General features: G+C 41.8%; 1 protein-coding gene across 4 annotated transcripts in view; it reads right to left on the reverse strand.

Moving 5' to 3' along the window:
- The window catches only part of IL16 (interleukin 16), a 118,243-nt gene that overhangs the window by 71,061 nt on the left and 32,063 nt on the right, over positions 1–15,119 (reverse strand). For 3 of the 4 annotated variants that reach the window (XM_082388467.1, XM_082388472.1, XM_082388473.1), the window contains one exon: positions 17–429. In XM_082388467.1, the coding sequence (XP_082244593.1) occupies positions 17–429 (413 nt within the window). Of the gene's footprint in view, positions 1–16; positions 430–5,619; positions 10,537–15,119 lie in introns of those variants that run through there. The other variant, XM_082388468.1, reaches the window with a different exon arrangement.

The following is a 15,119-nucleotide window of genomic DNA, read 5'->3' on the forward strand; positions in this document are numbered from 1 at the left end:
CAAATCCTGGGCGTACCTTCATGAAGAACACCCTCCTACAGTTCTGGCCTCCATCACTCCCAGCTGCCTGCAGTTGAGCGGCCTCGGAGGACAGCGTGAGATCAGGAACGCTGCCGGGCCCGGCCTCTGACGTGTCTGCCAGCTGCACAGATGAGAGGAAAAGTCCCTCCTTGCCCCGGCCCAGGGAAATCTCAAAAGGATCAGGATATCTCTCATCGGGGCTTGAGCCATCGTCACTGGTCTTGGCATTACACAGGATCAGGGACCGGGAGATGGACCGGAATTTTGTGGATTTTCTGCTCTTTCCAGAATGGCTGCGAGGCTCCATCCTGAGGGAGGAAGTAAAGCTGCCCTTCTTCCTTTCCTGATCTCTGGCCCTCGGTGGACGGGTGGCGACCAGACTGGGTTTCGCCACCACTTCATGGGTCCCTGGAGGAAAGAGAAAATGGGAAGAGGCAATGTGACTTGATGTGGACAAGTGGAGAGAGACCTGAGTCCTGGAACTGAGCCGCAAGTGCCGGGTGCGGTGCCCGTGAGACAGGACAGATGGAGAGATCATCCTTCAGTATCACTGGCCCTTCCAGGGTGCCGGCCACACGGGGTTCAGTGAGCCCAAGTGTTTACCACGCTCTGCACTCCCAGGATCACGGAGGCCAGAGCTTCTCTTATCCAAACCTTCTTTCTGCACGCAGGGACACCAAGGCACAGAGAAGGAGGCTCAAATGCAAAGCCACAAAGAGCATTTGCAGGAGAGGCGGTGATCAGATCCCAGGAAGAATTTTAGAGATCACAGAGACCTGTGCTCTGTGAGATTTTTAAATGTAAAAGCCATTCTTCAGACAGAAGTGTACAGGGAACTCCAGACTCTAGAGCAGGTCAGGGCAAAGAGGAAGACTAAGCTGCCCCTGTCAGTCCCTTTTTGCCACCCCTGGTAGCGTCTGTATCTTCTCCACAGAAACCTGAGAATTCACAGAGCCCAGGCTGAAGACCACTGATGTCTATGCGCTCAGTTCTCAGATGAAGAGCCTACAAACCAGGAAGGCTGGGAGTCTCACCAAACACTGACCCGCCAGGGTTGTTTTGAGTGTAAAACAAGGTGAATCAGGGACAGTTCGTGCCAAAGGGCTTAGCACACAACAGATGCCTGGCAAACCTGTGTGCCCTTCCCTGGGACCAAGGTCACACCTGGCCGGTATCGCAGCCAGGCCGAGGGTCTCTGGCTCTGCCACCTATTGCCATGGGATCAAACTCTCACAGGCTGATGGATCAAAGACTGGCTTCACCCATCAGGTCAACGACATCACTTTCAGCCCAGCCCAGCTCAGCTCCGCTTCACCTTGAGGGGCCTGCCGCGGATTCAGTCTCCGTGAGGCAGGTGGTGAAAGGGGCCCTGATGCTGCATCCAAAGAAGTTCCGACTCAGGCCCAAGCCACAAAACAAGCCTGTTGCCAGAATAACAAATTGTGGGATGCTCTTGGCCCATGGGTACTGCTGTTTGTGCACAGCTAGTATTGAATAAGAAAAAGCAGAGGCCTTCCAGCATTTCATCAAGTAGGAGCCCTTTCACATTATATAATCCCCCCAAAGAGAACTTCTTTTTAAAAGAAGACAGTGTTTTTCAATACCTAGTTGCACCATTTTATTGTTTTCTGTATTAGCCTTTGAATTTTATCAATCTATCCACCAATCATCTATAGCAGCCAATAGCAATGAATTAAAATGAATGAATAGATAACTATTTGAGAGCCTGCTCTATACATCAGGCACTCTTCTTGATGCTTTAGTATAAATTAACTCAATGTTGGTCCATTTCATCAAGCACCCTCTGGCCAATATCCCAAAGTCCTGTACTCTGTGTCCTTCCATCTCGAACACACTAAGTCCCCTACATACAAACCTTCAAGTTGCGAACTTTCAAAGATGCAAACATGTGTTCGCCTGTCCAATCACATAAGTGAGTTCACGTGTCTGGTGTACACTGTCACGTGCGTGCATCCTCTACAAGTGGTTGTGCTTTTGTGTACTTTACTGTACAGTACTGTATAGAGTACAGTATTTTTATCTCAAGCCCAGGATGTCCGGAAACAAGCGTAAAAGCAGTGGTGATGTAGCTGGTACTACTGTACTTTTCAAGATACTGTACTATAAGATTAAAACTGTTTTCTTTATTTTTTGTTTTTGTTTGTTTTTTATGTATTATTTGTGGGAAAAGTATGATAAACCTCTTACAGTACAGTACTATATAGGCGATTGTCTTAGTTGGGTACCTAGGCAAACTTTGTTGGACTTAAAGAACAAATTGGACTTACGACCGCGTTCTCGGAACGGAACTCATTTGTTTGTAGGGGACCTACTGTAATAGCACAACCCCAAGCACAGATGAATCCAATCCCCCACTAAGTTCCATGGCTGCTTGCAGGTTTCTGAGCCCTGCAGGGGACACTCCCACTCCTGAGAAGACTGGTGCCATGGAACATTCTGGCCAACAACTGTACTGTGTTTCCATGGTTAGCTTGATCATCCATTCTCAATAATGACTATTTCAAGACTTCACTGTCTTCAAAACTAGATTTACCTCTCTCCTCATCATAAACAGGTAATGTCACCTTCTGCTTCATAGAAACACAGAAGTTTTCAGATAGCAATCCCTCCCAAATTTCCACCATCGAATATACAAATCCATTTGCCATCCATCCATACCTGTCCATACCCTTCGTAGTGAAACGTTTGCCCTCCTATTGAGGTCAACCCACCCATCCGTTCTCGGGATCCCACTCAGATTCTTCAGACTTAACAACAATAAAAATGATAATTGCTAACACTTATCTAGTGCTTATGATGTACTGTTCTAATTGCTTTACCATTTAGTTCTCACAAAATCTACTGTAGGTTCCATCAATATCCTCATTTTACAAAAAAAGATAACTGAGGCACAGAGAGGTTAGGCCACTTCCCCAAGATCACACAGCTAGAACGCAGTGAAAGCAGGAATTCAAACAGGCGGTCTGACTCTGGAGCCTGCATCTTTACCACGGCTCCACACCGCCATTGATTAGCGTCTTTCTTTCACCTCATTCTCTCCCTCTGTTCTGGGTTTTATCATCAGCGTGTAAACATACTCAAATTGTCTGTCTTTTAAAAACTATGTGTTGAATCCCCATCCTCCTGTTACCTGCCTCTCTTTTATCCCCTTCATATCTTTTTTTTTCCTTTTTATTATGATAAGAACACTTAACATGAGATCTACCATCTTAACAGATTGTTAAGTGTACAGCCCAATGCTGTTATCAACAGACACAGTGTTGACAATGGACCATTCTTCTGTCCTTCCTATCTTCTTGAACAAACGTTTTACACTCTGTACTTTCTGTTCTCAGGCTCACCTCCTCTTTGAGCCACAGCTCACAGAGTCTGCTTCCTTCCCCGAAAACCACTGAAACTCTTTTTTTTTTTAATCTGTTCTGCATTTTACCAAATTCATGAACCCAAGTCCAGAGGGCATGGTCTGCTTGCTCGAAACCTGCTTCATTTCTAGAGGATTCGTTAACCTGAATATCAATGCTCAGATCTATTGGCTGAAGAATACAGAGAATTCAAGCCTTTAGAGTAGTTCTTTTTAAAATTTTTTTCCTTCTTCTCATCACTAGCCTTTACTTCCAGATGTCATCTTTCAAATCCAAATTGTAAATGTTCTCCTTCCTGCCACCATTCCCCAGCACCGGCGTGCCTTTGCATTCTGCCAATTCAACATCCCAGAACTTGTAGCTCTCAACACCAGCACCTCTGTAGGGATTAATATATCCAAACTTCTTTGCATTTTGTTCAGCTTCATGAGGATTCCCCATAGTTCACCTGGGACTCAGGGAGAAGGAAGTGTGTGTGTGTGTGTCTGTGTGTGTGTGTGTGTGTGTGTGTGTGTGTGTGTTGGTCACAGCCAGCACTGGTCCATTAGGTATTTGAAATATTGAAAGACAATCAAAGTTTAAAATCCTTCTGGACTTTTGCTGGTGCTATACGGAGGGGATATAAATCCAGAGTTGCCGATGCCACCACATGGATGGGGCTGCCCGAGAGCGAAGCCAACACAGAAGGTACAGAACCCACAGGGGAAGAAAAAGAGAGAAAGGAAGGAGGACAGAGAGAAAGAGTGAGAAGGACGAGCCTAGGTAATGCAATATGAACACCTAGATTCAGCCATGCCTGAAGCCACACTATCTGTTCACTTAGACAAACGAATAAAACTTCTTTTTTGCTTAAAAAAATCCTGCTGGCACAGTTGTTCTTCTCTCTGATGCCACTGGCATAAGTTACGGAAAACAGTGACATTCAAGGGCCAAGGGGCTTTTTGAAACTGTCTTTTATCCCATCCCAAGCCTAGGAGAGAAGCCAGTCACCCCCAGTCAAGGCCCAAATTCTTCTCCCCTTCAGTTCCTGGCTCTGGTATAAAGGCCTGTTGCCTTCTTTTTTCACCAAGCATTGCTACCGTCTGCATGGATTCTTAGACTGCAAGCCCAATTCCCTTTCTCCACCATGTCCTCTCCTAACCCACAATAGCTGTCCCAGCAAAGGCGAGCTCACTCACTGGGCATTTTCCAGGGCACAAACACTTGGGGGCCTTCGGGACCAGGTACAAGGCTGTGCGCTTCACTCAGTGGTGGAAAAGTTGGCTGCATGTAGGATTTAGGAGAGCAGAGGGATAATATTCCTTGGTGGAAACTGGGCTAATCCCAGGGGACCATTGCAGGAGTGTCTGATGAGGACTGTCAGTTTTTTAAAATAAGCTTTTCCAGAGAGAACCGCAACTTCTGCGGCCTTGGCTGTCGTGTGGGATGGCAGAAGCCGCGGGATGGGCAATGCACAGGGGACAAGGGGTTAACCCTTCGGTCCAGAGCAAAGAGGGTTTTCAAAATGAGCCTTGTTATTATGGAAAATGTAAAAAAGAAAGGGAACGATTGCAAAAGGATTGTAGAGGAGAAGCCAGGATTGGACTTCTGTGGGAGACTGTGTTTCCTCTAGGCCTGGCATAGAGAGAGAGAAAGAGAGAGGAGAGGGAGAGAGACAATAATTGAAAACACAGCACCGTGTTCAGCTTAGCTTTGGTAATTGCTCTCAGGACATTGGAACCAGCTCTTGCCCCCTAATGGAACCAAATGTCAGGAGAGCTGGGGGGCAAGCCCGTGCCGTTCCCTGATTCCAGCCATCTTCAAAAGGTCGGAACTAATGAGCTTTCTCTGATTTTACCCTGGGCCTCAGGAGCATTTGCCAAACTCTTGTCAGATGTGCTCTGCCCCCCGTGGGTCCTCCATGAGACTGTCTTGTGGGTCTCTTCCAGAGGCTTCCCAGGGACACACAGCTGAGGTTTGCAACATGGCTAAGCTAAAAGGACCAGCTGCTTCCCCTTCCCAGCAGAAAAATCCAAAGGATCCACTTCACCCCAGGAACCAGCTCCTTGGGAGGGGCCTTTCCCCCCAAAACCATGATAGCATTCTCTTTAGTTAGATCTTCCACAGATGCTCGGGCCAGAAGGGGTCTCCCCATCACACGTATGAGGAGATTGTGTGGCCAGAAGGGATACGAACCAACTCACCATCACACTTCCCAACGTATGTTTACACCCACCTTGGCTTAGCTGTCATCTATATAGAAAATGCAGAGCCAGAAGCATAAAGCTGAAGTGCAAAGAAATGGATGGTTCTTCCTTTCAAGGGGCTTGAAAAACTTCCAGACTGGAGGCGGGCGAGGGGCAGGATCAGTTAAGTCCTTCCTTCTCTCCCTCTTTCTTTGCTTCTTTCCTTCCTTCCTTTTCATTTGTTCACTCGGAAAGCACTCGTTGAGCAAAACTGTTCTGTGCCTGTTATCTGTTGGGCAAAGCTAACCCACTGGAGGAAAGGTACCTCCATCTGGTTAGAATACACTCACTTCGCCGGAGAACTCTGAGACGGTAAATAACCATATGGAGAAAGGGGAACTAGTTGACAAAATGTGTTTCAAATTTCTGAATTCTCCAACAGTGTTCTATATCAAAGGCAATTTTTAAAGTTTGGTCAGTCTTGCCCAGGGGGTATTTTTTGTCTTCAGCTAAAGAGTGACTCAGAGATAAGAAATGAAGGGAGGAAATTTATGGCTCCTTTTCTTTCTAAAAGAGTATCTTTAATAGGATTCCATGGGACATGCGGCTGGGACTGGTGATGTGTATGTCTGTATACATTGGTCACAGGACAAGACAAATGGCACAGCACCTCATAGCCTCTTTCCCAACTGGTAAAGTGAGCAGGTGGTGTTGATGTTAGTTTTATACCTTGGTCTTTCTTCCTCTGCTCTGACCATATCTCACTATTTTTATGCCTGCAGACCTTTGACAGGGCTTAGCACAGAGTAGGGGCATTTGCATGTCCAGTGAAGGAAGGAAGGAAGGAAGGAAGGAAGGAATGGTGGATGAATATCTCAAAAGTTCCTTTGCCGGGGCTTCCCTGGTGGTGCAGTGGTTAAGAATCCGCCTGCCAATGCAGGGGACACGGGTTCGAGCCCTGGTCCGGGAAGATCCCACATGCCACGGAGCAACTAAGCCCATGCGGCACAACTACTGAGCCTGCACTCTAGAGCCCGCGAGCAACAACTACTGAGCCCGTGTGCCACAACTACTGAAGCCTGCGTGCCTAGAGCCCGTGCTCTACACGCAACAAGAGAAGCCACCGCAATGAGAAGCCCGCGCGCCACAATGAAGAGTAGCCCCTGCTCACCGCAACTAGAGAAAGCCCGCTCACAGCAACGAAGACCCAATGCAGCCAAAAATAAATAAATAAAATAAATTTAAAAAAAAAAAGTTCCTTTGCCTTCAGTTGACCTTTCCCACACCAATGTAAGATGATATGATCCCAGGTGTGATGGTTAATTTTATGTGTCAACTCCACTGGGCTAAGGGTTTTCAGTATTTCTGGCTGTGTCTGTCAGGGTTTTCCAGGAGAGATTAGCATTTGAACCGGTAGACTGAGTGAAGAAGATCTGCCCACACCGAAGTGGGTGGGCATCATCCAATCCTTTGAGGGTCTGACTAGAAGAAGAAGGTGCAGGAAGAGCAAAGCCACTCTCTCTGCTGGAACTGGGACAGCCGTCTTCTCCTGTTCTTGGATATCTGTGGTCCAAGTTCTTGGGCCTTTGGACTCGGACCAGGACTTACACCACTGGCTCCCCTTGTTCTCAGGCCTTTGGGTTTGGACTGGACTACACCACCCACTTTCCTGGGCCCCCAACTTGCAGACAGCAGATCTTTGGACTTCTCAGCCTGCATATGCACATAAGCCAATCCCTCATAATGAATCTCCTTCCTTATATCTATCTGTTATCTATCTATCCATCCATGTATCTATCTACCTCCTATTGGTCTGCTTCTCTGCAGAACTGTGACTAAACACCAGGGAAAACATCCCCTCTAGTACCACAGAAGGAAGGATTCCAGGTAACCGACTGACATCAGAGTGATAATGAGTCGTAGTGGGTTGCACCTGAGAGTAGATGACAAGTCAGAGCCATTGGAAAGACATTCTGGAATCTGCTCCTCGGGAAAATCCTAAAGGCGTGTGGAAGATCCTAAGAGGAGGCCCTCACAGGGGCCTCTGCACATTCAGCATCCTGGAAGGTGATCAAATCCATCAACGTGCAGGCACAAGTGAGATCACCAGGATGCCCCCCAAAAACCCAGGCCTCTGAGACAAAGGATGAAGACGGACAGGACTATTCCCCCTCAGCATGCATTCCCTCCAAGATGGAAAAGGCCGAAAATATAATTAACCTCAAAAAGCACCTAGACAAATTCAAGAAAGGCACATCCACCCACCACTGTTCTGGAGCGACTGGCTAAGGCGGATTCTTCATTAAATCCCAGTGCTCGGAAGAGGGCTTCACATATAGGAGACACTCAATAAATGTTGTTGCCTACGGATGGCCAACAGGCACATGAAAAGATGCTCAACATCACTAATTATTAGAGAAATGCAAATCAAAACTACAATGAGGTACCACCTCACACTGGTGAGAATGGCCATCATTAAAAAGTCTACAAATAACAAATGCTGAAGAGGGTGTAGAGAAAAGGGAACCCTCCTACACTGTTGGTGGGAATGTGAGTTGGTGCAGCCACTATGGAAAACACTACGGAGGTACGTTAGAAAACTAAAAATAGAATTACCATATGATCCAGCAATCCCACTCCTGGGAATATACCAGGACAAAACTATAATTCAAAAAGATACATGCACCACTATGTTCATAGCAGCACTGTTCACAATAGCCAAAACATGGAAACAACCTAAATGTCCATCAACAGATGAATGGATAAAGAAGATGTGGTACATATATACAATGGAATACTACTCAGCCATCAAAAAGAATGAAATAATGCCATTTGCAGCAACATGGATGCAACTAGAGATTATCATACTAAGTGAAGTAAGTCAGAAAGAGAAAGACAAATATCATATGATATCACTTATATGTGGAATCTAAAATATGGCACAAATTAACCTATCTACAAAACAGAAACAGACTCACAGACATAGAGAACAGACTTGTGGTTGTCAAGCACGGGATGGGGAGGGAAAGGGATGTACTGGGAGTTTGGGGTTGGTAGATGTGAACTATTACATTTAGAATGAATAAACAACAAGGTCCTAATGTATAGCACAGGGAACTATATTCAATATCCTGTGATAGACCATAATGGAAAAGAATATAAAAAAGGAGTGTCTGTATGTGTATAACTGAGTCACTTTGCTGTACAGCAGAGATTGGCACAGCATTGGAAATCAACTCTACTTCAATGAAAAAAACTACCATATGTTATCTACCTATTAAATAAAATGTTTGCAAAAAAAGGTTAAAAAAATGTTGTTGCCATGAAATAAGCAGTCAGCTGCCCAGAGCTACCCCAAGGAGGCTTGTAATTGGGAGGAGTGACAAGCAGGTACACAAATGTCCTGGCCAAGGGCTTAGACTCTGGAGGCGGCCTTAGTTTGTATGCCAGGTCTGCCCCTTACCTGTGCAACTTCAAGCCAAGTGTTGAACTCTCTTATGACTTGCTGATCACCCATAAATTGGCAGTGACAACGCTACCCACTGTGGGAACGAAAGCAGATAGCTCTGAAAAGGACTCAGCTGAGTGCCTGACACATAGATGGACTAAAAAAGAGAAAGAAAGAAGGAAAATAGTAGGAACAATCTAAATGTACATCAATGAGAGATTTTATTAAATATATTATGGAACATTCACACAGTGGAACATTATGTGACCAATATCAAGAATAAAATATATGGCTATGGAAAGAGGTCCACAGTATATTGTAAGAAACACCATAAAGTAGACGTATCGACTAGTTTGGGTTATAAAAGTGTACTTGTATGAATAAGAACCCAACTGTTAATAATTTTTTCTAGAAGGTGAAGTAAGATGTTGGGAGATGGAATTTACAAGGAGCTTTTCCTTTCTACTTAATAATTTCCTATTCCTGATTTCTTTGGACAACAATCATGTATCACAATTATAACCAGAAAAATAAAGGTTTCTGTTCTGAAGAATAAAATTGAAATTTATGGCTAATTTTTGTTAACTAGTAGTTCTGATTAACTTTATAATAATTTTCTCAGATTTGAAAATATCTGGTTGAAATTTTTATTGGGACTGCCTCATATTTACAGATGAATTTGGGGAGAAAGTCTTCCCATCCAGGACCATTTTTTTAACTCTTGTTTTGTTTTTATATTCAGCTTTTCTTTTCAGACCTTCAATCCACTTTTATATTCTTCTTCATATACGCTTTAAATATCTCTAATAACATTTATTCGTCAGCACTTTTGTTTTTATCTTGAATGGGCCATTTGTAAAGTATTTTTTCTAATTGGTTATTGCTTATATGTAAGTTATGGCTTTCGCACATTTATTTCATAACCAGCAACCTTACAGATCTCTCTTATCTAGAAACTATTCAATAGTTTCTCTTGCATTTCCAATCATGTGATCTCTGAATATTAATAAGCTCGCTTCATTTTAAAATATTTATACCACTTATTTCATTTTATTTTCTAAGTCTACTGACTAAAGTTTTCAGAATTTTAGTAAATAATGGCTACAATAGAGGAGTTCCATGTCTTTTTCTAGATATTAATGGAAATTCTCTAGTTAAGTAGCATATTGATGGCTATATTGAGATAAAATTATTTTTTATTATATTAAGGAAATATTCTACTAGTTTTAATTTGGGAAGTATTTTCTCCAAGAACGGTGTTGCTTATTAAATGCTTTTTCAGCTCCTTGGCCATGTTGTGTTTCGTTCTTTTGAGTTCTCAGTGTGAAGAAACATATTACTGGCATTCTTAAGACTTAGCCCCCAATATTTTGATCCTATTGGATCTCAGTGTGCAATTCTTTACATAGAGAACAGAATTTAGTTTGCTAACATTTTGTTTAGGATCTTTGTATCTACGCTCACAAAAATAAATGGTCTATCATCCCACTTTCGGCTGTCTTAGGTTATTATAAAAGGAATTGGGGGAATTCCCTGGAGGTCCAGTGGTTAGGACTCTGCATTTTCACTGCCGAGGGCCCGGGTCTGAAATAGTTTACTAATTTAAAATATATCCAGTAAAAGTTTGAAATAGTTTTCCATAAAATCTTTTGGTCCTGGCATCACTTTTGAAACTTTCCATTGTTTCCTTGGTTATTGGTCTATTCAATTTTTCAAAAATCTTTTCCTTTGTCAATTTTGATCACTTACCTTGTTCATAAAATGACCCTTTCATCAAGATTTTCAAATTTATTAGTATAGAGTTGTCCATTACATATTCACAATTTAAATTTTTTTCTCTGAAACTATTATATACATATGCTCTGTCTCTCATGGCCAGTGTTGTACATTTCAGTTGGTCCTCTGGTCCTCCGTCCTCTCTGCTTTGATTTACCTGATTGAAGAGAGCTATTCTATTGGTCCTCTCAAAGGACTCATTCTTAGAGTTAGTAAAAACATCTACTCTTTTCAGTTTGCTTTCCAACGTATTTATTTCGGCTTAAGTTTTATTCCTTTTTCCTTCCTGTTTTTCTGATATTTGTTTTATTCTTTTCTCCATCTTCTAGAGTTTAATATTTAGTTCCCCCAAATCCATTCTTTCTATTTTAGAAATAACAGCATATCACGCAGTGATTACCTGGTCTGGCAGAGAGCCCAACTAGGTCTTAGTTTAAATCCCAGTCCAATAAGGGTCTGACCTTGAAAATCTACTTAACTTTTCTGTGACTCAAGTTTTGTTGTCCGCAAAATGGGGATGATTGTAGGAGCCGCCTCACAGCAACTTTGCGATAGATAATAAATTGAAATACTGGATGTAAATCCCTTAGCACAGTTTGTTGGCTAGTTATTATAGCCACCATTGTCATAATCACCATTATTATAAAAAGCTAGAAATTTTCCTCTGAATATCCCTTTGGCCACAACCCATGCATTTTGAAACATGATGCTCTAATTGTTGTTATTTTAGAAATGGCCTGTAATTGCAGCTTTGATTTCCAATTTAAACTCAGTTTTTTAGAAGACTGCTGTTGCTATTGTTAATTTCTTGTGGTTAAATTTCCAAGATTTAGCCTTGTTGTTCTTGTAATTTTTTTACTAGAAAATTCCAATTTAATTGCATCATGGCCACAGGATGTGCCCTGGACACTTTTTATTTGTTGGAATTTATTGACGTTTATTTTGTAAGCCAGTATGTGATGTAACTAAATGTTTTAAATGTTCAGTGCACATTTGAAAAGAATGATTCTCCTCTGTTTGGAGTTTCAAATATGTATATACTCAAATGTGATATTAAAATATGTGTATATATTCAATCTTATAAGTCATCAACTATTTATATTTTTGTCTAATTAATCTGAAAAAGCTTAGAGTCGTGTGCATTGAAATCTGGTACCATATTTGTAATATATTTCAAAAAAACTTTATTTTACATATTTCAATGCCTTTCTTAGGTGCATAAAGTTCTCTGATTTTCATATCTCCATTGTGTGTTTTTATCATTTTGTAAAAAGTACTTCTTGATCTATTTAACAGTTGCCTCAGTTTTTATTTTGTCTGACAGAATTAACATTGCTACCCCACTTTTTTTTAATCTGCATTTGCATGGTTTTTGCCCATCACTTTATTTTTAACTTCACGTGATTTAGTTTTAAACGTGTCTCTTACAAGTGGGATATAATAGGAGTGGGAGGGAGAGTTTGCTTCTTTGGGTTTTTTAATTTCCCTTTCTTAAACTGAATCTGGGAGACTTCTTATTTTAATATATAACCTTATATCTTATACTGTATTTTGTATATCTTATACACATTTAATATACAACCTTATATCATATCTTAATTGAGACGTCTTCCTTCTGATATGCTTTGTTTTGTTCTCTTTATGTAGCTTCTTACTGCCTCCTTTTCTTGCTTTCCAGGCAAGCCATTCACTCCTTCTTGTCCTTAATGAATTAGAGGTTTCACGTTCTATTTTCATATTATGGATGGCTCCATAAAGAATTTTTGAAAGTGATGTTTGAGCGTAGATGTTTCCTCTTCATCCATTCCAAGAAAGACACTGTACTTGATGCTTCTCCCTGCAGGTGCTGAGAATTCTCTCACTTCCTCCTGATTCCAACCTCTCACTTCAGAGCAAATGGTTGTTTGCGGGACATTATATATTATCTCTTTCAAAATTATTTTTATCATTTACTTCAAAATCCTGTTGAGAACCGCCAACGATTGAGATTTAACTTATAGCCTCCTTTTATGGCCCAAATGTCTGCTCTTCCGTCAGCAGGGTCCGCCCCGCCCACCCTCTTCAGCTCTCGCTCTGCTCCTCTCCTGAACTCCGTCCACTGCACAACTAAGCTCTTTCGCCTCCTGAGCAGCCCTGGCTTTCTCTAACCCGCCGGCCAAGGCGCAGGCACTTCCCAATGCCTCACCCGCTCTCTATAACCCTAGGTGACACTAAATTTTCATCACTCTTCAGATCCCATTTTTAGATAACACTTCTTTGAATTAAAACCACACCCTTATCCAGACCTAGGGCTGTCCCAGGTGCCCTTCTGTGTGCAAAGTGGCAATATCATAAATTGGTGATAAATTTGTATATATCACTTAATTACAATCTAGAAAAGAAAAAAGATCAAAACAAAAAAAGCAAATTTAAAACAAACAAACTGAAAATATGACCTACTTGCTAAAAGACCTGGATTGAGAAAGATGCTCAAGACATACCCCTGGATAAACAACAAAGATCCCTTCCTGGGGAAGGAATTGCAGGGGCATTAAACTGATACCCAATGATCTTTAACTCGAACTGAGAGGAGATTCAAAGAAAAACAAAATAACAGCTACAAATCATCATAGAGTCTTTGGCCTAAAAGAACTGTTGGACTTTGTGGTCCAACTGCTGCCATTGTGTGTGTGTGTGTGTGTGTGTGTGCGTGCGTGTGTGTGTATGACTGTTTGGGGTTTGGGTTTTGGTAAGAGATTATATATCATCTCTTTCAATATTATTTTCTATTTCTCTCAACACACAACACACACACACACGCACACACACACACTTTTACTGTTTGCTTTTGACAAAGAGCTCAGTGCAGGGGAAGTGTGTGCCCAGATATTGCTTAGTCAAGGCCATGGGTCTCCTCCCTCTGTCAGCAGCTGGCCCAGGTGCTCGGACCACTGCAGTGTGGCTGGAATTGACTCTGAACACCCTTGGAGGATGAGAAGAAGCAAGGAGAAGAGGGAAGGCACATGAGCCCAGAGTGCCTCCTACTTTTTCCAATTCTTTCCCTTGCTTAAACCCCTCTAATCAATTTAAGGACAGGTGAGGATAGGAAAAGGGAAAGATCACCTCATTGCTGACTTAGGTCTGGAATCCCTGCCTTGGATGACGGGGACAAGACCATCTTGTTGAAAGAGAAGATCAGGAATACTTGGGGCTGAAAATGCTCTCCTAACACATCTCTGCCGTTCCAAATCCCACCCAATGTTCTTTCTACAGTACTGTTCTTGAAACTTTGTAAATCTTGACTTACAGTAAGAATTTACATTTTACATCATAGTATGTACCACATAAACACATAAGATGTCTATGTATATAAATAGTTATAAATATATAAATAAATACAAATAGTCAAAACAAAGGGTTTATGAAACAACACACTTACTATGGTATAATAAGGTGAAAACATGACAAAGATAATATAAAAATGATTTTTCTTAAATTGGTGCAGCCATTATGGAGAACAGTATGGAGGTTCCTCAAAAAACTAAAAATAGAGTTGGCATATGATCCAGCAATCCCGCTCCTGGGCATATACCCAGACAAAAGTATAATTCGAAAAGATACATGCACCCCAATATTCATAGCAGCACTATTTACTATAGCCAAGACATGGAAACAACCTAAATGTCCATCGACAGATGAATGGATAAAGAAGGTGTGGTACATATATACAATGGTATATTACTCAGCCATAAAAAAGAATGAAATAGTGCCATTTGCAGTGACATGGATGGACTGAAGATTATCATACTAAGCAAAGTAGGTCAGAAGGAAAAAGACAAATATGATATCACTTATATGTGGAATCTAAAATACAACACAAACGAACATATCTATGAAACAGAAACAGACTCACAGACATAGAGAACAGACTTGTGGTTGCCAAGGAGGAGGGAGTGGGGGAGGGATGGATTGGGAGTTTGGGATTAGCAGATGTAAACTATTATATATAGGATGGGTAAACAACAAGGTCCTACTATATAGCACAGGGAACTACATCCTGTGATAAACCATAATGGAAAAGAATATGAAAAAGAATAATAACTGAGTCACACTGCTGTACAGCAGAAATTAACACAACATTATAAATCAACTAATCTTCAATAAAAATTATTTTAAAATGATTTTGCTAAGAACCTGATGCATTTTGATAAACTCTATTCTTTTTCTGTTTTAAAAAAAAAAAAAAAAGCTGGTCTCAACCCACTAAACTGATTTTCAGTCCACTAATGGGTCATGTTTGAAAACCACTAGTCTAAAGTTTTCTCTGATTTCCCACAGTACTTTCAT

This window comes from Balaenoptera borealis (genome assembly GCF_965194805.1).
Source record: "Balaenoptera borealis genome assembly, chromosome: 3".
Lineage (NCBI taxonomy): Eukaryota > Metazoa > Chordata > Mammalia > Artiodactyla > Balaenopteridae > Balaenoptera > Balaenoptera borealis.